The following is an 18,393-nucleotide window of genomic DNA, read 5'->3' as shown; positions in this document are numbered from 1 at the left end:
TAACAAATGTCACCCCAGTAAATTTAATTTAAAAGTTCATTAGGATGTAATCATGCACCACTCACGTAAACGTTTTAAAGTGTAAAATTCAGTGTTTTTTAGTATATTCACAAGATAGTGCAGCCGTTACCACCATCTAATTCCAGAACATGGTTATCATCCCAAAGAGAAACCACATGCCCATTAGCAGTTCTGCCCACTCCCTCCTCACCCACCCATTCCTTTAGGAACTATTATCTATAGAGCTGCCTATTCTAGACATATCATGTAAATGAAATCATATAATATGTAGTCTTTTGTAATGGACTTCTTTTTCTTACTATAATATTTTCAAGGTTCACCCATGTTCCATGTTACAGCATATGTCAGTATTTCATTCCTTTTTATGGTCAAATAATATCCTGTTAATGACTTTACTACGTTTTGTTTATCCATTTATCAGTAGATATCTTTTTTACTTGTTTCCACATTTTGGCTATTATGTTTGGTGCTGCTATGAACATTTGTTTACAAGTGTTTGGTGGACATACGTTTTCATTTCTCTTGGGTATTTTCCTAGGAGTGGAATTACTGGGTCATATTGGTCTCTATCCTTCCTTTTTGAGGTACGGCCAGACTGTTTTCCATTTTGCTTTCCCATCAGCGATGTTTTGCTTTCTGTTCACAGACCCCAGAGGAACTAGAGGATGTTTCTGACCTGGAAGAGGATCATGAAGTCCGCAGTCACACCAGCCTTCAGACCGAAGGAAAAACTGACCGGGTATGTCACCTTTGTGGGGAGATACATGTACTGTGCCCTTTCCTGGTCAATCCAGGCAGCCTGTCCCAGCTGGGACTCCTGGATCAGGAGATGCTTTTGCAAAGTCAGGGAGAAGAGAAGAGCCTCCGCATGCAGGAGAGGCAGCAGGCGGGAATGACTTCCTCCCCCTTGAGAGCACACAGGGAGGCTGTGTCTGGTCAGGTAGTGAATCAACTTGTAACACTCTTGGTCTTGATAGCAGTCATGGGAATATAAAGGTGAAATGTGTGCATGTTTGTTTATAGTAGAAAAGAGAAACTAAGAAGTTGTAAATATACTCTGAAATTCTAGGGGGGAGGTGCACACTTCTGTGGCAATTCTCTACATTTCTTTCTTTCTGCAATACCCTTTTTGCCCTACCCTCAAATCTCTCTCTCTCTCTCTCTCTCTCTCTCTCTCTCTCTCTCTCTCTCTCTCTCTCTCTCTCCTCCCTCCCTCCCTCCCTCCCCAAAGATGTTAATTGTTAATCACTTTCTCAATTACTCTGAGACGCTGTACTTCACTTTCACCCACTGCTTGGGAACTTGGGAAAGTTTGGTTTCCCAGACACTGACAGCTTGCAACTGCAGACCAGACTACAGAACGTGGGTCGGAGAGCCAGGCAGGATAGCACAGCGGCTAAGACTGCCTGGACCACATCAATTCAGCCACTTCCTTGCTGTGTTACTTGGGAAACTCACTGAGCTTTTCTCTACCTCCATTCTCCTATTTGTAAAGTGAATATACTTACAATATTCTATATAAGGATTATTGTGGGAATTAACTAAGTTAGTTAATAGAGCATTTAACATATGCCTAACTCACAGTCAGTTCTCAATAATCAGTTATTATTACTTATAGTAGTCATAGCGAGAGTATAATTATCATCATTATCATTATTACCACTAGTTAATTAGTTAAATTCGGTGACCTAAAATTTGGAGATGGATAGAAAGAGATAAACTTAATTAAGTTACATATTTTAAAATCTTCAGATAACTTAGGACTGGTATATGTGTCACGACACCTATGTTCTATCAGAAATGTTGCTTTTCTTGAGTTTCCATTTCTTCATGTTAGGCACTGTCTGGGGGCACACAGCATCTGAAGACAGTTTTCTTCATATCTAGTAGGCATCCTTGGTAAGAGATCAAACACTACAAATGGCAATGGAATTGCAAATAAATGTTGCTAATGGTAAACTTAGCTCATGCTTTCAGTGACATGAGTGAGTGACTCACTTGGGCTGCTGCTGAACGACTGGAAGTGGCAGGCAGATGTTAGGGCTTACAAAGGAATTGACAGGAGGAAATTTTGTTAAAATAAAGGCAACTTTTAGGATGATGGGATTAGGGCAAAACATGCCTTGATTCTCCTTCTGCCTTATGACATGAAGACAAGGAACCCTTGGTTAAGACCCTTCAAACTTCAAAAAGTTTAAAATCCCTTGCCTGAAAAATAAGGAGAATATTATCATACCTTCTCATAGAATCGCTGGTAACACCAAAGAAGATACTGCATATAATGTCTATAACGTTTTATAAACTGTAAAATTATATGCTAAGATAAGATTCTTATTACTACCATTTTTATTTGTGTTTTTATTCTTGAGTGGGATTATAGACCAGATAGATGGCCACCTGACCACTGTAGGTCATGCCATTGATGATATTTGTGGTCCTGGGTCTTAAAAATCTTCCATAGAAGCCACTGTCTCTAATCTTGTGGAAATCACCTTGAAACTGCTCTGAATCCAAGATTTGTGTTCCACTTTTCCCTGATGATCCAGTTCATTTGGAATGACCCTGGGTGACAGCCTCACCTCGGTCTAGTGACAAGATAGATCTCTGACCATCACCTGGGAGTGACATTATATTCAACCTGGCCACCTACTGCTTTCATAAATCTCCCTTGCATATATTCCAAATGGCTTAGATTTTATTCACCTCCTGCCTTGAGGCTTCCCTGCAATTGCTGTGTGGAAACCCTCAGGAAGCTGCTCAGATATTCTAAGTCATACACAACCTTATGTGAGTCACTAACACCCCACAGAGCAAACCTTGAGCAATATTCTTTCATTCCTTGGATGGACCATTTTGAAATTCATTTCCCACAGATATTCAAGAGTTTCACTGGGGGATCAAGCCCCAATTCCTACAGCATTGACTGGGTTGATAAGACAATTTGCAGTGGCCTTTATTTCCTGATTCATCCTTCCCAGTCTCCTAGTTCTATTTTCTAAGATCTATTTCAAAAATAAACTACTTTTCATTTTAAGTCTCTGCTTTTGGGGAAAGACAAGAAAAGGTAGTCTCTTCACATATACTATTCATTTAATCATCACATTAATTCTGTTGTATTGATATTATTTTCCTAGTTTTACTAACAAGATCACTGAGGCTGAGATCTATATAACTTACCTAGTAAGTGGATTATGTTTTCAGACTAAGAACCTTGGTGATTGCTACATATCACTTCACTTAGGTCATAGAGTTAGTAGAATGAATCCTTTACTAAAAAGCAAAAAAAAAAAAAAAAAATGATCATTACAACAAATGTGATAAATCATTGATGGGATGAAAGAGAACAAAATAAAGGATGCTACAGTGGCCTGAAAAAGGGAGGTGTAATTTAAATTTAAGAAGCAATTAATTGTATGGTATGAATAATTTAATGCAATAACATCCTCTCATTGAATATATATGTCATGAGTTTATTACAACAGGTTCCATTCTCATACCTGAAGTTTATGAGAGCTGGCTAAGAAGGATAGCTCAAATTTGTCTCCCATCCAAATCACCTGACTAGAACCAAGATCATGTTTAGACAGGTTTTATGACCTCTCCCAGCCATCTTATATAGTCCTATATTTCTTATCATTACATATCTGTGCCTAGAATATATTCATATGTTTAGTCTTATAGCCATTCAAGACTTTGGGTTTGTATTCTATCCATCATTTTTAAAGTTTGTATTCATTGGTCTGAGTGTACTATTGACACATTTGCCAGGTACCAACAAATTGAGAAGATACCAAAACATTTTGAAGTAGGATCTGTTGAGGATTATTTGAATACATGTGCCATGATCTTTGAGGAATTCTTGGTCACTGCATAAGACAAGTGTTTGGGTTCTTTTTGTTTGCTCATATTACTGAGGCCTTTTTGGTTCTAGTATTATAGAGATTGACATATCAAATATGCACTAGAACCAATTTTAGAAACTGTTTAGTAATGGAGTGACAGTTATTTATTATAATTTTACATTCTGCATTTCACTCCCAGTAGCTTTGGCTCAGCATCATCTGTTATTGCTGTCATCAGTGGAAAATGCCACTGGGCATTGTAAAGGTCTAAAACCAACAAATAATGGTTTAGAGTCCATGGTCAATGAGAGGGAAATACTAAAGGACCAATCGTGCATGCCTTATGAAGTGGCAGAGGAACAGCAGTAGAAATTAGTGATTATCTTAATTATCAAACATGAATACTCACTGGACCAATATAGTGGTTATATCCAGTGATCAGGCATTCCACAGTGAATACAGTACAGGAGTATGAGTTTGCTACATGTTTAGAGATCATTCTTCGAAGAGCTCATTATTTGTTTGTTTTCATGCTCTGAGTAAGGAAAAAATAGATATATTTTATATTAAAAACTTAAATTTGAAAGAGACAAGAAAATAAACTCCTATTAAAATAATCAAAGTCCTAAAACTAATAATACAAGTTTTTTATAAATCCTAAAAGCTTCCTAAAAGATTATATTAAACACATGTTAAGTGATATTTTCTATTTAAACAGAGAAGAGCCAGTTATCCTTTAATACTTTAAAGTTTACAGAATAAATTTAAATTGATGTCTTATTTATCCAAAATTCTGGGTTTGGTTTTTAATTTTTTTTCTTGATTTTACTAATTAGTCTCAAGATTTCAGTGGTTTAGGGAAGTCAGGTTGGCTGGAACCATATTCCAGGTCTTCTGGCACCAACCAGTACAGCACATTTGTAAACTTGGGTATAATCTCATCATCCCTTAAGATCTCATTGCCCAATTCTTGCTACAGTCAGTATTATAATTCTTCTACTAGAAAGAAGACTTGTAAAACTAAAGACCATAAACCTTAGTATCAGATCTGTTTAAGCCTTACAAATTTCCAATACTTCCATCTTCCATCAGTAACAAAATCCGTTTGTTGATTACCATTGACCTGGCAGTATTGCTGGTGGGTCACTTTACCTTGATGAAGTGGAGTAGCAACAGGCAAGTAGTCATCCAGCAAAAGAACTTGTAGGATGATGGTCTGAGGTCTCCAAGCATAGAATCCAGAAGACAAAGGAAGTTACTCCTCAGCCAATCTCTTGTCTCATCAGCTTCTCTGATATTTCATTACAGGGAATATTTCTAACTTCTAGAAATTCTTTCTGGTTTATTGTTTGCAATAGGGGCAACAGTAGCAATAGTCACATAAATAATGTAGAAATGAAATAGTGATCACAAAAAACAACTCTTGATAGTGGGATAAAACAGAAAATTTGATAATTGTTCTTTTTTTTTTTCTTTATTATTGAAAGCCTGGCTGGGCACTGGGAGGTTTTTTGGTGATTCATTAGTTTCTGTCTTTGACTCCTCAATTACCTTCATCCAGTTATATAGGACTTAATAGCCTAGTTTTATGGTACATACTCATAAAAAGGGGAAAAAGGCATTCTTGCCCATTTGGTGTGGCTGAGTTATTGAACTTCGATCTGTGATCCAAGAGGTCTCTGGTTGATTCCTGGTCAGGGCACATGCCCAGTTGCAGGATCCCCAGTAGGGGGTGTACAGGAGGTAGCCAATCAATGTTATTTCTCTCTCATCAATGTTTCTAACTCTGTATCCCTCTAAAACCAATAAAAATGTATTTTTTAAAAAATAAAGCCATTCTGTTATTTATAGGACACATGTTGAAGACAGTTTTGCAAGTAGTCATTTAAAATAACTCTTTCCTTCTCTAACCCTGTTCATGAAGTATATATTTAGTATCCTTAAAAATATATATATACGCACTTTGAATAATTATAAAGGCAGTGTTCATTAAAATACATTTCATTTTCAAAATTGAGCTACACAAAAGTATGTATACATTTTTTTTTGGGGGGGGGTGGGGGTGCTCTGTATATTCTAGTAATTTTTCCCTCTGCCCAGATAGCTTGAAAGCTAATAAGGCCTAAAAAGTAAATCAAGGATTTTGTTTCCATCTCACACAATTTAAATGTTGCTCATAGTGTCCAGCAGATGAAACATGAAAACAAATAAACATACATTTATTTGTATGATGACTAAAATTTGTCATGTCTTTAATATCATATTCACTTAAGAGTCAATAGTTTGTAAATCTGCTTTGTCTTAAAAACTATGTTTGAGGCCATTGAATCTCTATAAACTCTAAAAATAGAAGTAAATTATTACAGTAATAAGAACAGTTGCCTAGGTTACTGAACACAACCTCAAAATGTCAACAGCAGAAAATGAAATGGAGCACATCGAATCTTAAAATACTGGAGATGATTCTTCATGATAAAAAAAAATAATACAAAAGCCATGAGTGCACTAATTTCATGTTGGTGATGGGGAAAGTTTCTCCTTGCTACTTTTCAGCAAGTAGTTAGCTGAATATTCTCTATCATGACAATAGAAAACATGCGATGGTAGAATGGCTTATTTTAAAAATTGGAAGCATTTTAATAGGCCCTACTTATCAGAATATACTCTCAATAAGTCAAATTTATATTGAATTATCTTATAGCATATAGAGAAAAATGACCTCATTACCTTCTTCATGATATAATTTGGTTTAGGTTACTATTAAAAACACAGCTGGGGTAAACCTGGATTCAATTCCATTATTCAGTGGCAACACACTAGGCAGTGCATTCTCTCATCATTAGTTCCTATAATTTCAGTTGTGTGTTTGGCAGTAACTCTGCTTTCCTATCTTTCTGAGTGTTCATTCTCAGTACTTTACTGTTCGCTCTTTCTCTATCCACTTCTAAAGCATTAGGATTCACTAGAGTGCTGATGTAAGCCCTATAGTTCACTATACATTGTGAACTAGACTCTTCCTGCACATGCTCATACAGTCCTAACACTTCAAATATCACCTAGGCAAGCCCTGTCTCCTGAGTCTGGCTGCATATTAGTAAGGCCTGTAAGTTTCTTATCAGATGACTCACAGAAACCTGTGGCACTGACTATTTCAAAACTGGGTGCATCATTTTACCCCATAAATATTCCTTCTGCACTTCTATACATTTGGTTGTACAAGTCTGAGCCCCAGAAAAATTTTATAGTCCTTCCCACAGCTAATTAGACAACATGTTCTGTTTTGCTATCCTAAATATTTTCCAAACTTGTCTATCTTTTTACCACCTCCACTATCACTACTGTCAAAGAAAAATCATCCTGGACAAAGTTAAACAGAGAAGGAAGACTTTATTCAATGGTATTAATAGTTAATAATAATCAGTGAATAGCTAACAGGAGAAAGAGACCAGAACTCGGTCTGAGTTCAGTTCAGCTGCAACAAGGCTGAAGATTTTTCAGAGATAAGGTGAGGGGATGGTAGGCCATCTGTGTTTGCTAATTGGCTTTACCCAAAGGAAAAGTGAATTTTCTCTGTCTTTGTGACAAGAGGGAGTTTTACAATGGGGAGAGCAAGGAGCCCTCTAAAATTAGGCTCCTGCTCTCCCACAGAGACTGGAAGATGGGGGCTCTGTCTTCTTTGATGATTGCATCTCATACTGGGATGGCTCCTTGGTCCTTGTGAAAGATAGTCCTGGGCTGTGAAAGTGACAAGAACCATTTAAAATATTTTTATATTTCAAAGGGGCAAAGAAAGAATTTACAATTATAAGTTATGCTTTCAGAAAAGGGAGATTAGGGGCCTAGAGTCAGGATGAAGCCTGTCTAAAGTTCAATCAAGCTAATGGGAAGTGGAGAGATTCAAATATGTTGACTGAGCATATGTGATGATGGGTGAGTCAACTGAATATGCTGAGGAGTTAGACATTGTATATGACAGAGAGAAAGAAGTCAAGGACAGCTCAAGATTTTTGGTTCAAGAACTGGGAATGTGGACTTGCCATTTATATTGATTTGAGGGAGACTGAATTAAGCAGATTGAAAATGGTGGAAGATCAGATAATTAATTTTGGATATGTGTAATCTAAAAAGTCTGTTAGACAACCAAATGAAGATGTCAAGTAGGTATATATAAAATTTACAAACTAGACTGGAAGTCATCTTGCATGCATAGCTTTATATTACAAATTTACAACCTTCTCAACTTAGTGATATTTTATATATTATGTGGTGACCATTTTTTTTTTCTTCAAAGACATTGATAGCTTCATATCTAGTTTTAAACATTATCCTTCCAAAATCTCTTTGCTGATACATTTACTCATTTGACTGTCACCTTTACTGGAAGGCCGCCACTGGCCACCTGCTTCAAATGGCAACCCGAGTATAGCCCATTTATTTGATAGTAAATTTAATGATCTTAATATTTTTTCTCTGTTATGCACTCTCCATTCTTAAACCAGTACTGGGCACATAGTAAATATGTTATAAATATTTACTGAATGAATAAATGATCTTGACCATAAATGTGCTTTGGGTAAAGAAAGATGCTCAGCCAATTTGGGGAGAGGGGAGTGTTTCAGATACTGCATTTGTATCTAACCAATATATAATTTGTCTACAAAATAAATAGGATAATACTTATTTTTTAAAAGCAGTGTCAGTAAATAATTGCCCACATGATAGTCACTTGGAAAATTTTTCTGAGGCTGTTGTTTAGGCTGTCCTTTGCCTTTTTGAGTTTAGAGGGTTTTTGATAGACATCTGGCTACCAAGTGCTGCCCTTTTGCCCATTCTCTGAATTTAGGCATTGAAAAAGCCCTATTTCTTTTACTGTTAAAAATTTATATACACAGCCCTGACCAGTTTGGCTCAGTGGAAAGAGCGTCGGCCTGCGGACTGAAAGGTCCCGGGTTCGATTCCGGTCAAGGGCATGTACCTTGGTTGCGGGCACATCCCCAGTGGGAGGTGTGCAGGAGGCAGCTGCTCGATGTTTCTCTCTCATCGATGTTTCTAGCTCTCTATCCCTCTCCCTTCCTCTCTGTAAAAAATCAATAAAATATATTAAAAAAAAAAATTTATAGCCCTAGCTGGTTTGGCTCAGTGGATAGAGCGTCGGCCTGTGGACTGAAGGGTCCCAGGTTCGATTCCGGTCAAGGGCATGTACCTTGGTTGCGGGCACATCCCATGTAGTGGGTGTGCAGGAGGCAGCTGATCGATGTTTCTCTCTCATCGATGTTTCTAACTCTCTATCCCTCTCTCTTCCTCTGTGTAAAAATCAATAAAATATATTAAAAAAATTTATATACACAAATTAAATGATTTTGAGTTATTAGCCTCGGGTGAAATATGAACTATGTGTTTACTTTTTGCCTATTAGGAGATAATGTTTATCAGGTAGTAAAAAAAGAAGCTCAAAAGAAAATATTATTTTAAATAATTCTCCGATATTCTAAAAATTATCTTTGTCCTGACCAGTTTGGCTCAGTGGATAAAGCATTGGCCTGTGGACTCAAGGATCCCAGGTTCGATTCTGGTCCAGGGCATGTACCTTGGTTGCGGGCACATCCCCGGTAGGGGGTGTGCAGGAGGCAGCTGATTGATGTTTCTGGCTCTCTATCCCTCTCCCTTCCTCTCTGTAAAAAAATCAATAAAATATATTTTAAAAATAAAATAAAAAAATAATAAATAATAAATAAAAATTATCTTTGCATACTGAAAGTACCACAGTCTAAAGCTAGTCCTAAATATATGCATATTTTTAATCAGTGGATTATTATTAAGCTACATTTATTCTTTAGAAATGTGGTTATGTATGTCATATAATGAGCTGTATAGGCTGTAGCACTAGACATACCTATGGCTTCCTTGAAATGGCATCTATATATATAAAGAGCCAGGGTCCGTAATGTCCAAAATGACTGAGGGGATGACCAAACGCCAGGCTGTGCGTGCAGCAGGCTCAGGTGGGTGGGACTGGTGAGCAGGCTGAACTGCTGACCTGTCAGAGAGACAAAGGCGGGGCTCTCTCTCTCCAGGCCTCATCAGCAGCCAAGCATCTCTCTCTCTCTGAGAGGTCAGCAGGTCAGCCCATTTGACAGCAGCCTGGGGCAGCTGCTGATCAGCCCCGCTTCTCTGGTCAGGCCCAGAGATAAGCCTGGAGACACTGACTGGCATAGAAACTGACTAATCAGAACCAAAACTGGGTGAACTGCGAGGAGTCAATGGCTGCCTAGGAGGCAGAGCTTTTGATGCTGACTGGCATAGACACCAATCAATCAGAACCTAATCTGGGTGAACTGCGAAGGCAGAACCTAAGGTGAGGACTGAGGAGGGGTTTTAAGGGCAACAGCTATTTGGTGTAAGGTGTAAGAAAACGGTTCAATTTTTTAATGACCAGTTTGGCAGTATAGTGCATATGGCTGGCTATCAGTCCAGATATAGGGATTATGTATTTTTGTCTGCCAAGAGCATCTCCTCCTGCTGAAAAAGGCTCCCCTCCCCCCCATTTAAGCAATCCTATCCTATATAATCTATCTATACCAGGGGTGGGCAAACTTTTTGACTCGAGGGCCACAATGGGTTCTTAAACTGGACCGGAGGGCCGGAACAAAAGCATGGATGGAGTGTTTGTGTGAACTAATATAAATTCAAAGTAAAGGAGTGGAGGGGAGAGCAAGAGAACCCTCTGTTCTTTCGGCTTCGTGGGCCGGATAGAACAGCCGAACAGGCTGGATCCCGCCCGCAGGCCGTAGTTTGCCCACGGCTGATCTATACTAATAAAAGGGTACTATGCTAATTAGACCTGGTTGACAGGCCATCTTCCGGATGTCTGACTTCCTTCTGGACAAAGCCAGAAGGTTATGGGGGCCAAGGCAGAGGCATTTGGGGGCAATCAGGCCGGCAGGGCAGGGCAGTTGGGGGCGAGATCAGGCCTGCAGGAGAGGGCAGTTAGGGGCAATCAGGCAGGTAGGCAGAGGTAGCTTGGGGCAATCAGGCAGGCAGGCAAAGGGGTTAGGGGCAATCAGGAAGGCAGGCAGAGGGGTTAGGGGCAATCAGGCAGGCAGGCAGGTGAGCAGTTAGGAGCCAGTGGTCCCAGATTGCGAGAGGGATGTCCCTGATTGGAGAGGGTGCTGGCTGGGCTGAGGGAACCCGCCCCTGACCCCGTGCACAAATTTTGTGCACCAGGCCACTAGTTTAAATATAAATGGACTTAGAACACAGATATTTCACTTAATGTGGAACCATCATCTCTATAAAGCTCATGTACTTGTAAGAAACAGGGCTTTTTTAAAATCTCATCCTGGGACACATCTCCAAATTTCTGATTCTAAAATAATTCAAAGAAAGAAAATACACTTTTTAGAACTCAACCCCTAAGTTTGAATCCTGACTTTGCTACTTATAGCTGTTGACATTGAACAAAGTAACTTCTCCATGTCTCAGTTTGCTTATTTTAAAAATAGACTTACATTAAAGGATTATCATTAAGCTTATGAATTAGTATTTGTAATAAGCAGCACATAGTTAACTGGTCAAACTTAAGTAACCATCATCGCCACCAACACCACTATCATTGTTAACATCAGCAGTATTTGTTGAATGGATGCACGTTTCTGACATCTCTCCTAACATTACAGGTTGGCGATATTCACTCTCCTTATTAGTCTTCCTCATATTTTCCAGAACATTTTGTGGAGAGAGCCAGTTTGATTGACCAACCTATATATGTTTCTCCTATGGTCAAAGCTCTTTGCAAGGGATATCATGAGTTTCTAAGTAATTTGTTGGATGGGTTGCCCTTGAGTGATGTGCCTGCTGAAAATAAAAGAAACTCTATGTTGTTTCCTTGGGTGGAGGTTATAGGAGAAACAAACCTGGTTATATGGAGATATCGGGTGTGTTGGATATTAAGATAGGCACAGAAAATAGATAGTATAGAAAATCAATGCCAGACTGTTGCCAGGGAAGGTTAAGCATCATCTGCATCCAAGAAATGTTTGGAAAGCCTTTATTGTATAATTCATGGTCCTGGTCACTTGGAGCTTGCAATCTAAGATGTAGCAATTGGAGTGTATACAGGGAAATATATAGTTAGCAGAAGAGAAAAGTGAAAATATCACCTCCTGGAGAGAAACATATTCACCTTTCACACTAATGAAGGCAAGTGCATTTCCAAGTAGAGAATTTGGGAAGTTTCTAGAAATCTATGACTTGAGACTGTATAGCCCTTCTCTCTCCAGGTTGTGTAGACATGATGAGACACTAATCAGTACAGGGAATTTGTAAAGTGTAAATTATGTATTTCCAAAGCAACAATTTGGAACGTGTTGATCTCTTTGCTCTCTAGCTATCATCAGCTCATGTTTCAAATTAAAAACAACAGAGCTACATTATTCTTCTCTCGTCTTTCTCAGGCTTAACTAGAGGTCCAAACCCACCTACTAACAAACACCTGTTTGCAGAGGAGAGGGAAGAACCTAAATAGCAGCAAAATGCTTTACAGTTTTAATTGACTTGAAGGTTAGACTTTTAAAAGAACAATCCTCTAAAACTAGCAGTAACACATATTTTCCTCTTACTGGCTTTCTGATGGAACTTTAAAGTTTTACATATTACCAACATTGAATTTTATAATGTCAATTTTCAAAATTCTTCCAGTGCCCTATTGTACTAAAATTGCATTTTCCACCTCTTTCATAGATATGTACCTTTAATAAGCCTATTAAATTAAGAACAAATTTTATATACCAAAAGTAGACAAATGTGACTCTTAGGACACCAAGGTCATAGAATTGGTACCTGAAGTATACTTTTAGGGCAGTGGAGATTAGCATGGCCTTCATAGAGAATTCAATGGGACATAAAATATCCTCAAGGTTTACAAATATTTTCCAAATATACTTTCAAATTGTGTCTTTTATCTATAAAGCATATGGGTATGCCTAGCTAGCATATCACAACTATTTGTATACTCTGATGATGATGATATTTATTATGATGATGATTTATCCTATATAATAAAAGGCTAATATGCAAATTGACCAAATGGCAGAACAGCCAGTCACTCTGACATGTACTGAACACCAGGGGGCAGATGCTCAACGCGGTTGCTGCCTCCTGGTGGTCAGTGCACTCCCACAAGGGGAGCGCCGCTTAGCCAGAAGCCCTGAGCTGGGCTCATGGCTGGTGAGTGCAGCGGCAGTGGGGGAGCCTCTCCCACCTCTGTGGCAGTGCTAAGGACGTCCCACTGATGGCTTAGGCCTGCTCCTTCTGGATTGCAAGAGGGATGTCCAACTGCCGGTTTAGGCCCTGTGGGATTGAGCTTAAACTGGCAGTTGGACATCCCCTGAGGGCTCCCAGACTGTGAGAGGGCACAGGCCAGGCTGAGCCCCTCCCCCCCCCAGTGCATGAATTTTGTGCACCGGGCCTCTAGTAATAATAATAATAATGGCAGCAAAAACATAATTACTTAATGCTTAATATGTATCAGACACTTTAATTTTATTAAATACCCTCTAAAACCACACTTTGAGGAAGAAACTATTATACCCATTTGAAAAATGTAGAAAAAGAGGTACAGAGGTTAAGTGCCCAGGATCACACCATGTGAGGTGACAGACCTGAGACTGACCCAGGTGCGCTGTCTCAAGGACCTGCCTGTGCCCTGCTCCCCGCACTGTGCACACAGCCACCCTTCCTGCAGTCAGGCTTCAGGTGGAGCTGTTTGAATAAAACCTGTCTCTGTACTCCTGGCAAAATGTGCCAGATCCGTGGGAGATTAAAACTGATACAGACTTTTGGGCTGAAAATCTCACTCAAAATGGCAAGAATCTACATGTTGAAATTGAGCTGTATAGAAGCAGAATCAAAGCTGTTACACACCTGCTGCCCACAGCCATTTGCTTGCAATTGTACAGCCACAAGCGTAGCGATGGTGTAGTGTAGTTCTGTGAAATGATGAAGAACGACTGTGACTAAAATTTCCTAAAATTATAGAAATGGTATGATGGAGAAAAGGAGCTTTATTTTCAACACATAGTTTGTGAAAATATGCAAGACCCCCTTGGTTCTGTTTGCTTTTATTTTTATAAGAGACACCAAGAGGTCTACAAAAGAGCCCTGACTTCAGAGTCACCATCTCTGTATGTATAATGGTACGTACAGTCCTGTTTATTTATCATTTCTCTGAAATGATGATTCTTTATATTTAAATGCAGATAATACCTACCTCAAGGTATTGTAATAGAATGTATATAAAGTACGTAGTGCAGTGATAGGAAGTAATAGGTATCTAATGGTCAATTTTATTAATATAATAATAATGTTTATAAAATGCAGTAATATCTAATCATAAGGGACTCGTGTGTTATGCAGTGAATTAAGTGTGAGCCCTCTACATCAAGGTGAGCCAGAGCAGGATAAAAAAATATATACTTTATGCTTTAATGTGCAGGGAAGGAATAGGGAAACAGGCTTAGGAATGGGAATATAAGGAATGAGAATGAAAGGAAGGAAGGAGGAGAGGGGGGAGTTATCTTGGGGTAAGGAGAGACCTCTATTTGTCAAAATAATAGTGTGCAATGAACTGAAGAATATGACTGACACAATCTGTACTAGATAATAAAGGATAAATATTTATTTTTGTGACCTTGGGATAATGAAGGGCTTTCTAACTATGATAAGAAAGAAAGAAAAACAAAGAACAAAACAGACAAACTTTACTCTTGAAGATACAAAAAGAAAAGTAAAACAAAACTAAAAATATCAAATCTGAAAACTATTAAAAGACAAACACCAATTTGAGATAATAATTGCAATTTTTATAAGAAGAATTTGTATATAAACATATTATCATCAATTAGTAAGAAAAAGTGACTTCACCTCCCCCAGCTCCACTCCCACTACTAGAAAAATGAGCATAGGACCTGGTAAGGATATTTACGAAGAATACAAGTATATTTATAATAACCATGTAGACAGTTTTTACATCTCACCAGAGATTAAAGAAATGCAAAGGCGAACAGCAATGGCAGAAAGATTTTTTGGGGAAATTGACACTTACACGCTATTTGTGGTTATACTAATAGGAGTAAAGTTTCTGAAGGGATATTGGAAATTATGCATTAAAAGCCTTTATAAAACTGCTTTTTCTTTGTCTTTTAGAATTTTCCTCCAGATATATTTTTAAAAAATGCTGAAAGCTATCTATCAAAATCAACACAATACACAAATATGTACATACTGACATTCAGACACACATATATACCGACCCATCTACATCTATACACAAATAGATATGGAAATGAAAAATACCTGATAACCATTGAAAACTTGTAAATAGATGATACTGGATATATATGAGGAAATAAGAAGGATGTAAAATTGTGATGAAGCTACATTTTTATAGGTATTGAGTTGCTTTATATTAAGATGTTGAAAAAATAAAGAACAGAAAAGTATATATGTTATCTCATTTTTGGAATATAATTTATAGAAATCACATATGTAGTATTCAAGGATAACCACTGAAATAGCACTTTTAAATCTTTTGTGCATAAAATAATATTTTATAAATGCACAAGTACTATGTATGAAAGTAATGAGACAGAAAAGAAGTCATTGTAGTGTTTACAGTTTGTTTAATTTTACACACCTATGTTGTCCAAATAGTCTTATGGAAAAAAAAACACCAACTACCTATAATTTTACTAACTAGGGAAAACCATGATTAAAAATTCATTTCATTTTCCCAATCTCTAAGAAGTTACACTAATAGAAAGTATATTTACTTTTATGAATAATTAATAGAGTATATGTTTTAAACCCTGGTGTAAGATTTCTGATCAGCCTTTTTTTTTTTTTTTTTTCAAATATACTTCATTGGTATTTTACAGAGAGGAAGGGAGAGGGACAGAGAGCCAGAAACATCGATGAGAGAGAAACATCGATCAGCTGCCTCCCGCACACCCCCCACTGGGGATGTGCCCGCAACCAAGGTACATGCCCTTGACCGGAATCGAACCTGGGACCCCCCAGTCCGCAGGCCGACACTCTATCCACTGAGCCAAACCGGCCTTGGCTCTGATCAGCCTTTTGATGGAGGCTACTGATTATCTATGAAACTGGTGAAATATTATTTTACTTCCAAATAATAAAGGGCACTACGTCCTGATCACCTCCAAAGTATTGAAGTTCAGCTACAAACCAATAAGCAAATGGGATCTATGTCAGTGATAGAACCACAGTTTAGTGACCAGATTTTTAGTCTGGTTCTAATTGGTAGGGTAGAACTTTACCACTTCAGTTCGATTAGAAAGGTATTACTGAAAAGAATGATTGAAGGCAAAATACAAGTTAGAAGACAGACAAGCACGTCAGATACCACCACTCCACAACCTGACCTGCTCATCGGGATCAGTAGGAGCCGGTACCCACTGACCCTTGGTCAAAACATCAGTGGAAGGCAGGGCTTCTCAACCATTGTACTATTGCCACTTTGGCTCCGATGATTCCTTGCTGAGGGAGTGCCTTGTGCACTGTCGGATGTTTAGTGATATCTCTGGCCTCCACCCTGTTGAGGTACCACCCAACTCCAGTTGTGACAACCAAAAACGTCCCAAGAGATTTCCAAATGGCACTGAAGTGGGGCTTAGGGGGAAAGTGCCAGCCATTCTTTCTTGGGAAAGTTAGTGTTGTTTTTCAATTGTATCTTTCCTAATTATTTTTATGTTAAAATAGCTACTTTTTAAAATAAAATAATAGTGCTAGTGGTTGATAAGCTGTTGCTTTATCAAGTCCAACCCCCACCTTTTAGTCTGTTAGCTTGTTTTGAATGTGTGTATATCTGTCGTGTGTGTGTGTGTGTGTGTGTGTGTGTGTGTTTCTGTTTCTGGTCTTGGTAAAACAGAATAATCTGCAACATAAGTTTTTTTTCCTATTTCTTTATTTTCCGCTTCATAGGTCTGTGCAAACCCATGCTTCAGTACCTTTGCAAAAACATTCTATCTCATCTTTTACTTTGAAAATGTTTCTAATTACTTTAGATTTTGTTTGTTTCTGAGCTATTTGTATTGAGGCTGCTGCAGTAGAAATGGTACTATATCTTTCTGAAAGGTTCTTCCAAACACCCAGGAATGTTACCTTTGAAAGTTTAACTCAGTGAGACCTTAATTTTATTTTCTGCTGGTGCTTATCCATAGGCACCGCTTCATCTGTATACTGTCTCAGTGCTAAGGTAGGCTCGTGTGTCAGATGCTGCCTCTTGAGCAGAGTGTCTCCTTTCCAGCCTCTGAGTTGAATTTTACTTAGAAAAGCCTTCTCTGCTGCTAAGTGCCTTTCTAGTCCAGATGTTTGCCTCTCCAAATTCACATTCAGAAGACAAGAAGAATTACGCTTTGTTTTAATTCCGTTTTATGTTCTGACCATATGGATTCAGATTATGCACACTTAGTGTATCGTTTGTGCTGCTGATGTGGGATAGGTGTTACCATTAACGCTGTGTTTTCATTATTGCAGCAGCAAAGGAGTTTTACCAGTTTTGAATCCCAGGCAGCGGTTGTACCAGATTTTAGTTTCAATGCCAATGTACAATATTTTTGGAATTACACTAAAAAATGTAATTGAATTACCTGCATTGCACATACAGGGAAGAGTTCTTTGAGATTTAACAATGTGATACACAAAGAAGTAGATATATCAAGCCTTTGATATTTGTTTTGAGAATTATGATCAGGATAGGCAGGGTAATGGTAAGCATAAATATACAAAAATAAACTAGTGATTTTAATCACTGAAACTTAGATTCTTTGGGAACTGTTTGAATTGTCAAAATAACATCCCAACATTATGAATCTCTGGGAACACTCTCCCATATTCTCTTTCCTTTGTTGTTTTTTTTTTTCTTGATCATAAAATTTTTAAAAATTAAGCAAGAAAATGCAAACAATAATGTTATGCTATAAACAAGAAAACAAATTATTTAAAATACTGCACTATTATTACACAGACAAGCTGTAATCTATTCCAGATGCACTGGAATTGTACTCTGAGAATTGCTATCATCTAAGGTATTGAATGACAACTGAATAAATTATACCAACAGACATCAGTTCTCAGTTTCTTACATGGAAAATTCATGTTGAGGCTACAATGATGCCCAATAAAGGCCACATGTTAACTAGAGTGCTTCCTCTATCATGTCACGTGTCCTCTTCCTGTCCACCTGCCCCTTCCTAACTTATTTTTCCCCCATGAGTTATTTCTCACTAACACAATCATTTTGTTAATAATACTGAATAAAATTAGAACCTTAAAGTTTTAAAACAAGTATCTTACTTTGACTTGTTTGACAAATCTTTCTAAACTCATTTGGGGGGGTGTGTCCCTTGGAAATATTATAAGACACAATCTTCAAAAGATGAACTGTTTGAAGCGATTCTTTTGTAAGTTCTTCTGTTCTTGGTTTTCCACATGTTGCCTCACTTTGTAAATT

The 18,393-nt window shown here is 38.0% G+C and overlaps 1 protein-coding gene across 3 annotated transcripts in view; it reads left to right on the top strand.

The window, feature by feature from the left end:
• CTNNA3 (catenin alpha 3) overlaps window positions 1–18,393 on the top strand; it is a 1,399,627-nt gene that overhangs the window by 1,244,973 nt on the left and 136,261 nt on the right. For all 3 annotated transcript variants that reach the window (XM_080687956.1, XM_080687955.1, XM_080687954.1), the window contains exon 14: window positions 668–760. In XM_080687956.1, the coding sequence (XP_080544082.1) occupies window positions 668–760 (93 nt within the window). The remainder of the gene's footprint in view (window positions 1–667; window positions 761–18,393) is intronic.

The sequence above is a fragment of the Plecotus auritus genome (assembly GCF_963455305.1).
Source record: "Plecotus auritus genome assembly, chromosome: 9".
In the NCBI taxonomy this organism is placed as follows: Eukaryota; Metazoa; Chordata; class Mammalia; order Chiroptera; family Vespertilionidae; genus Plecotus; species Plecotus auritus.
Note: the sequence above shows the minus strand (reverse complement) of the source record. Positions and strands in the feature narration are given on the sequence as shown.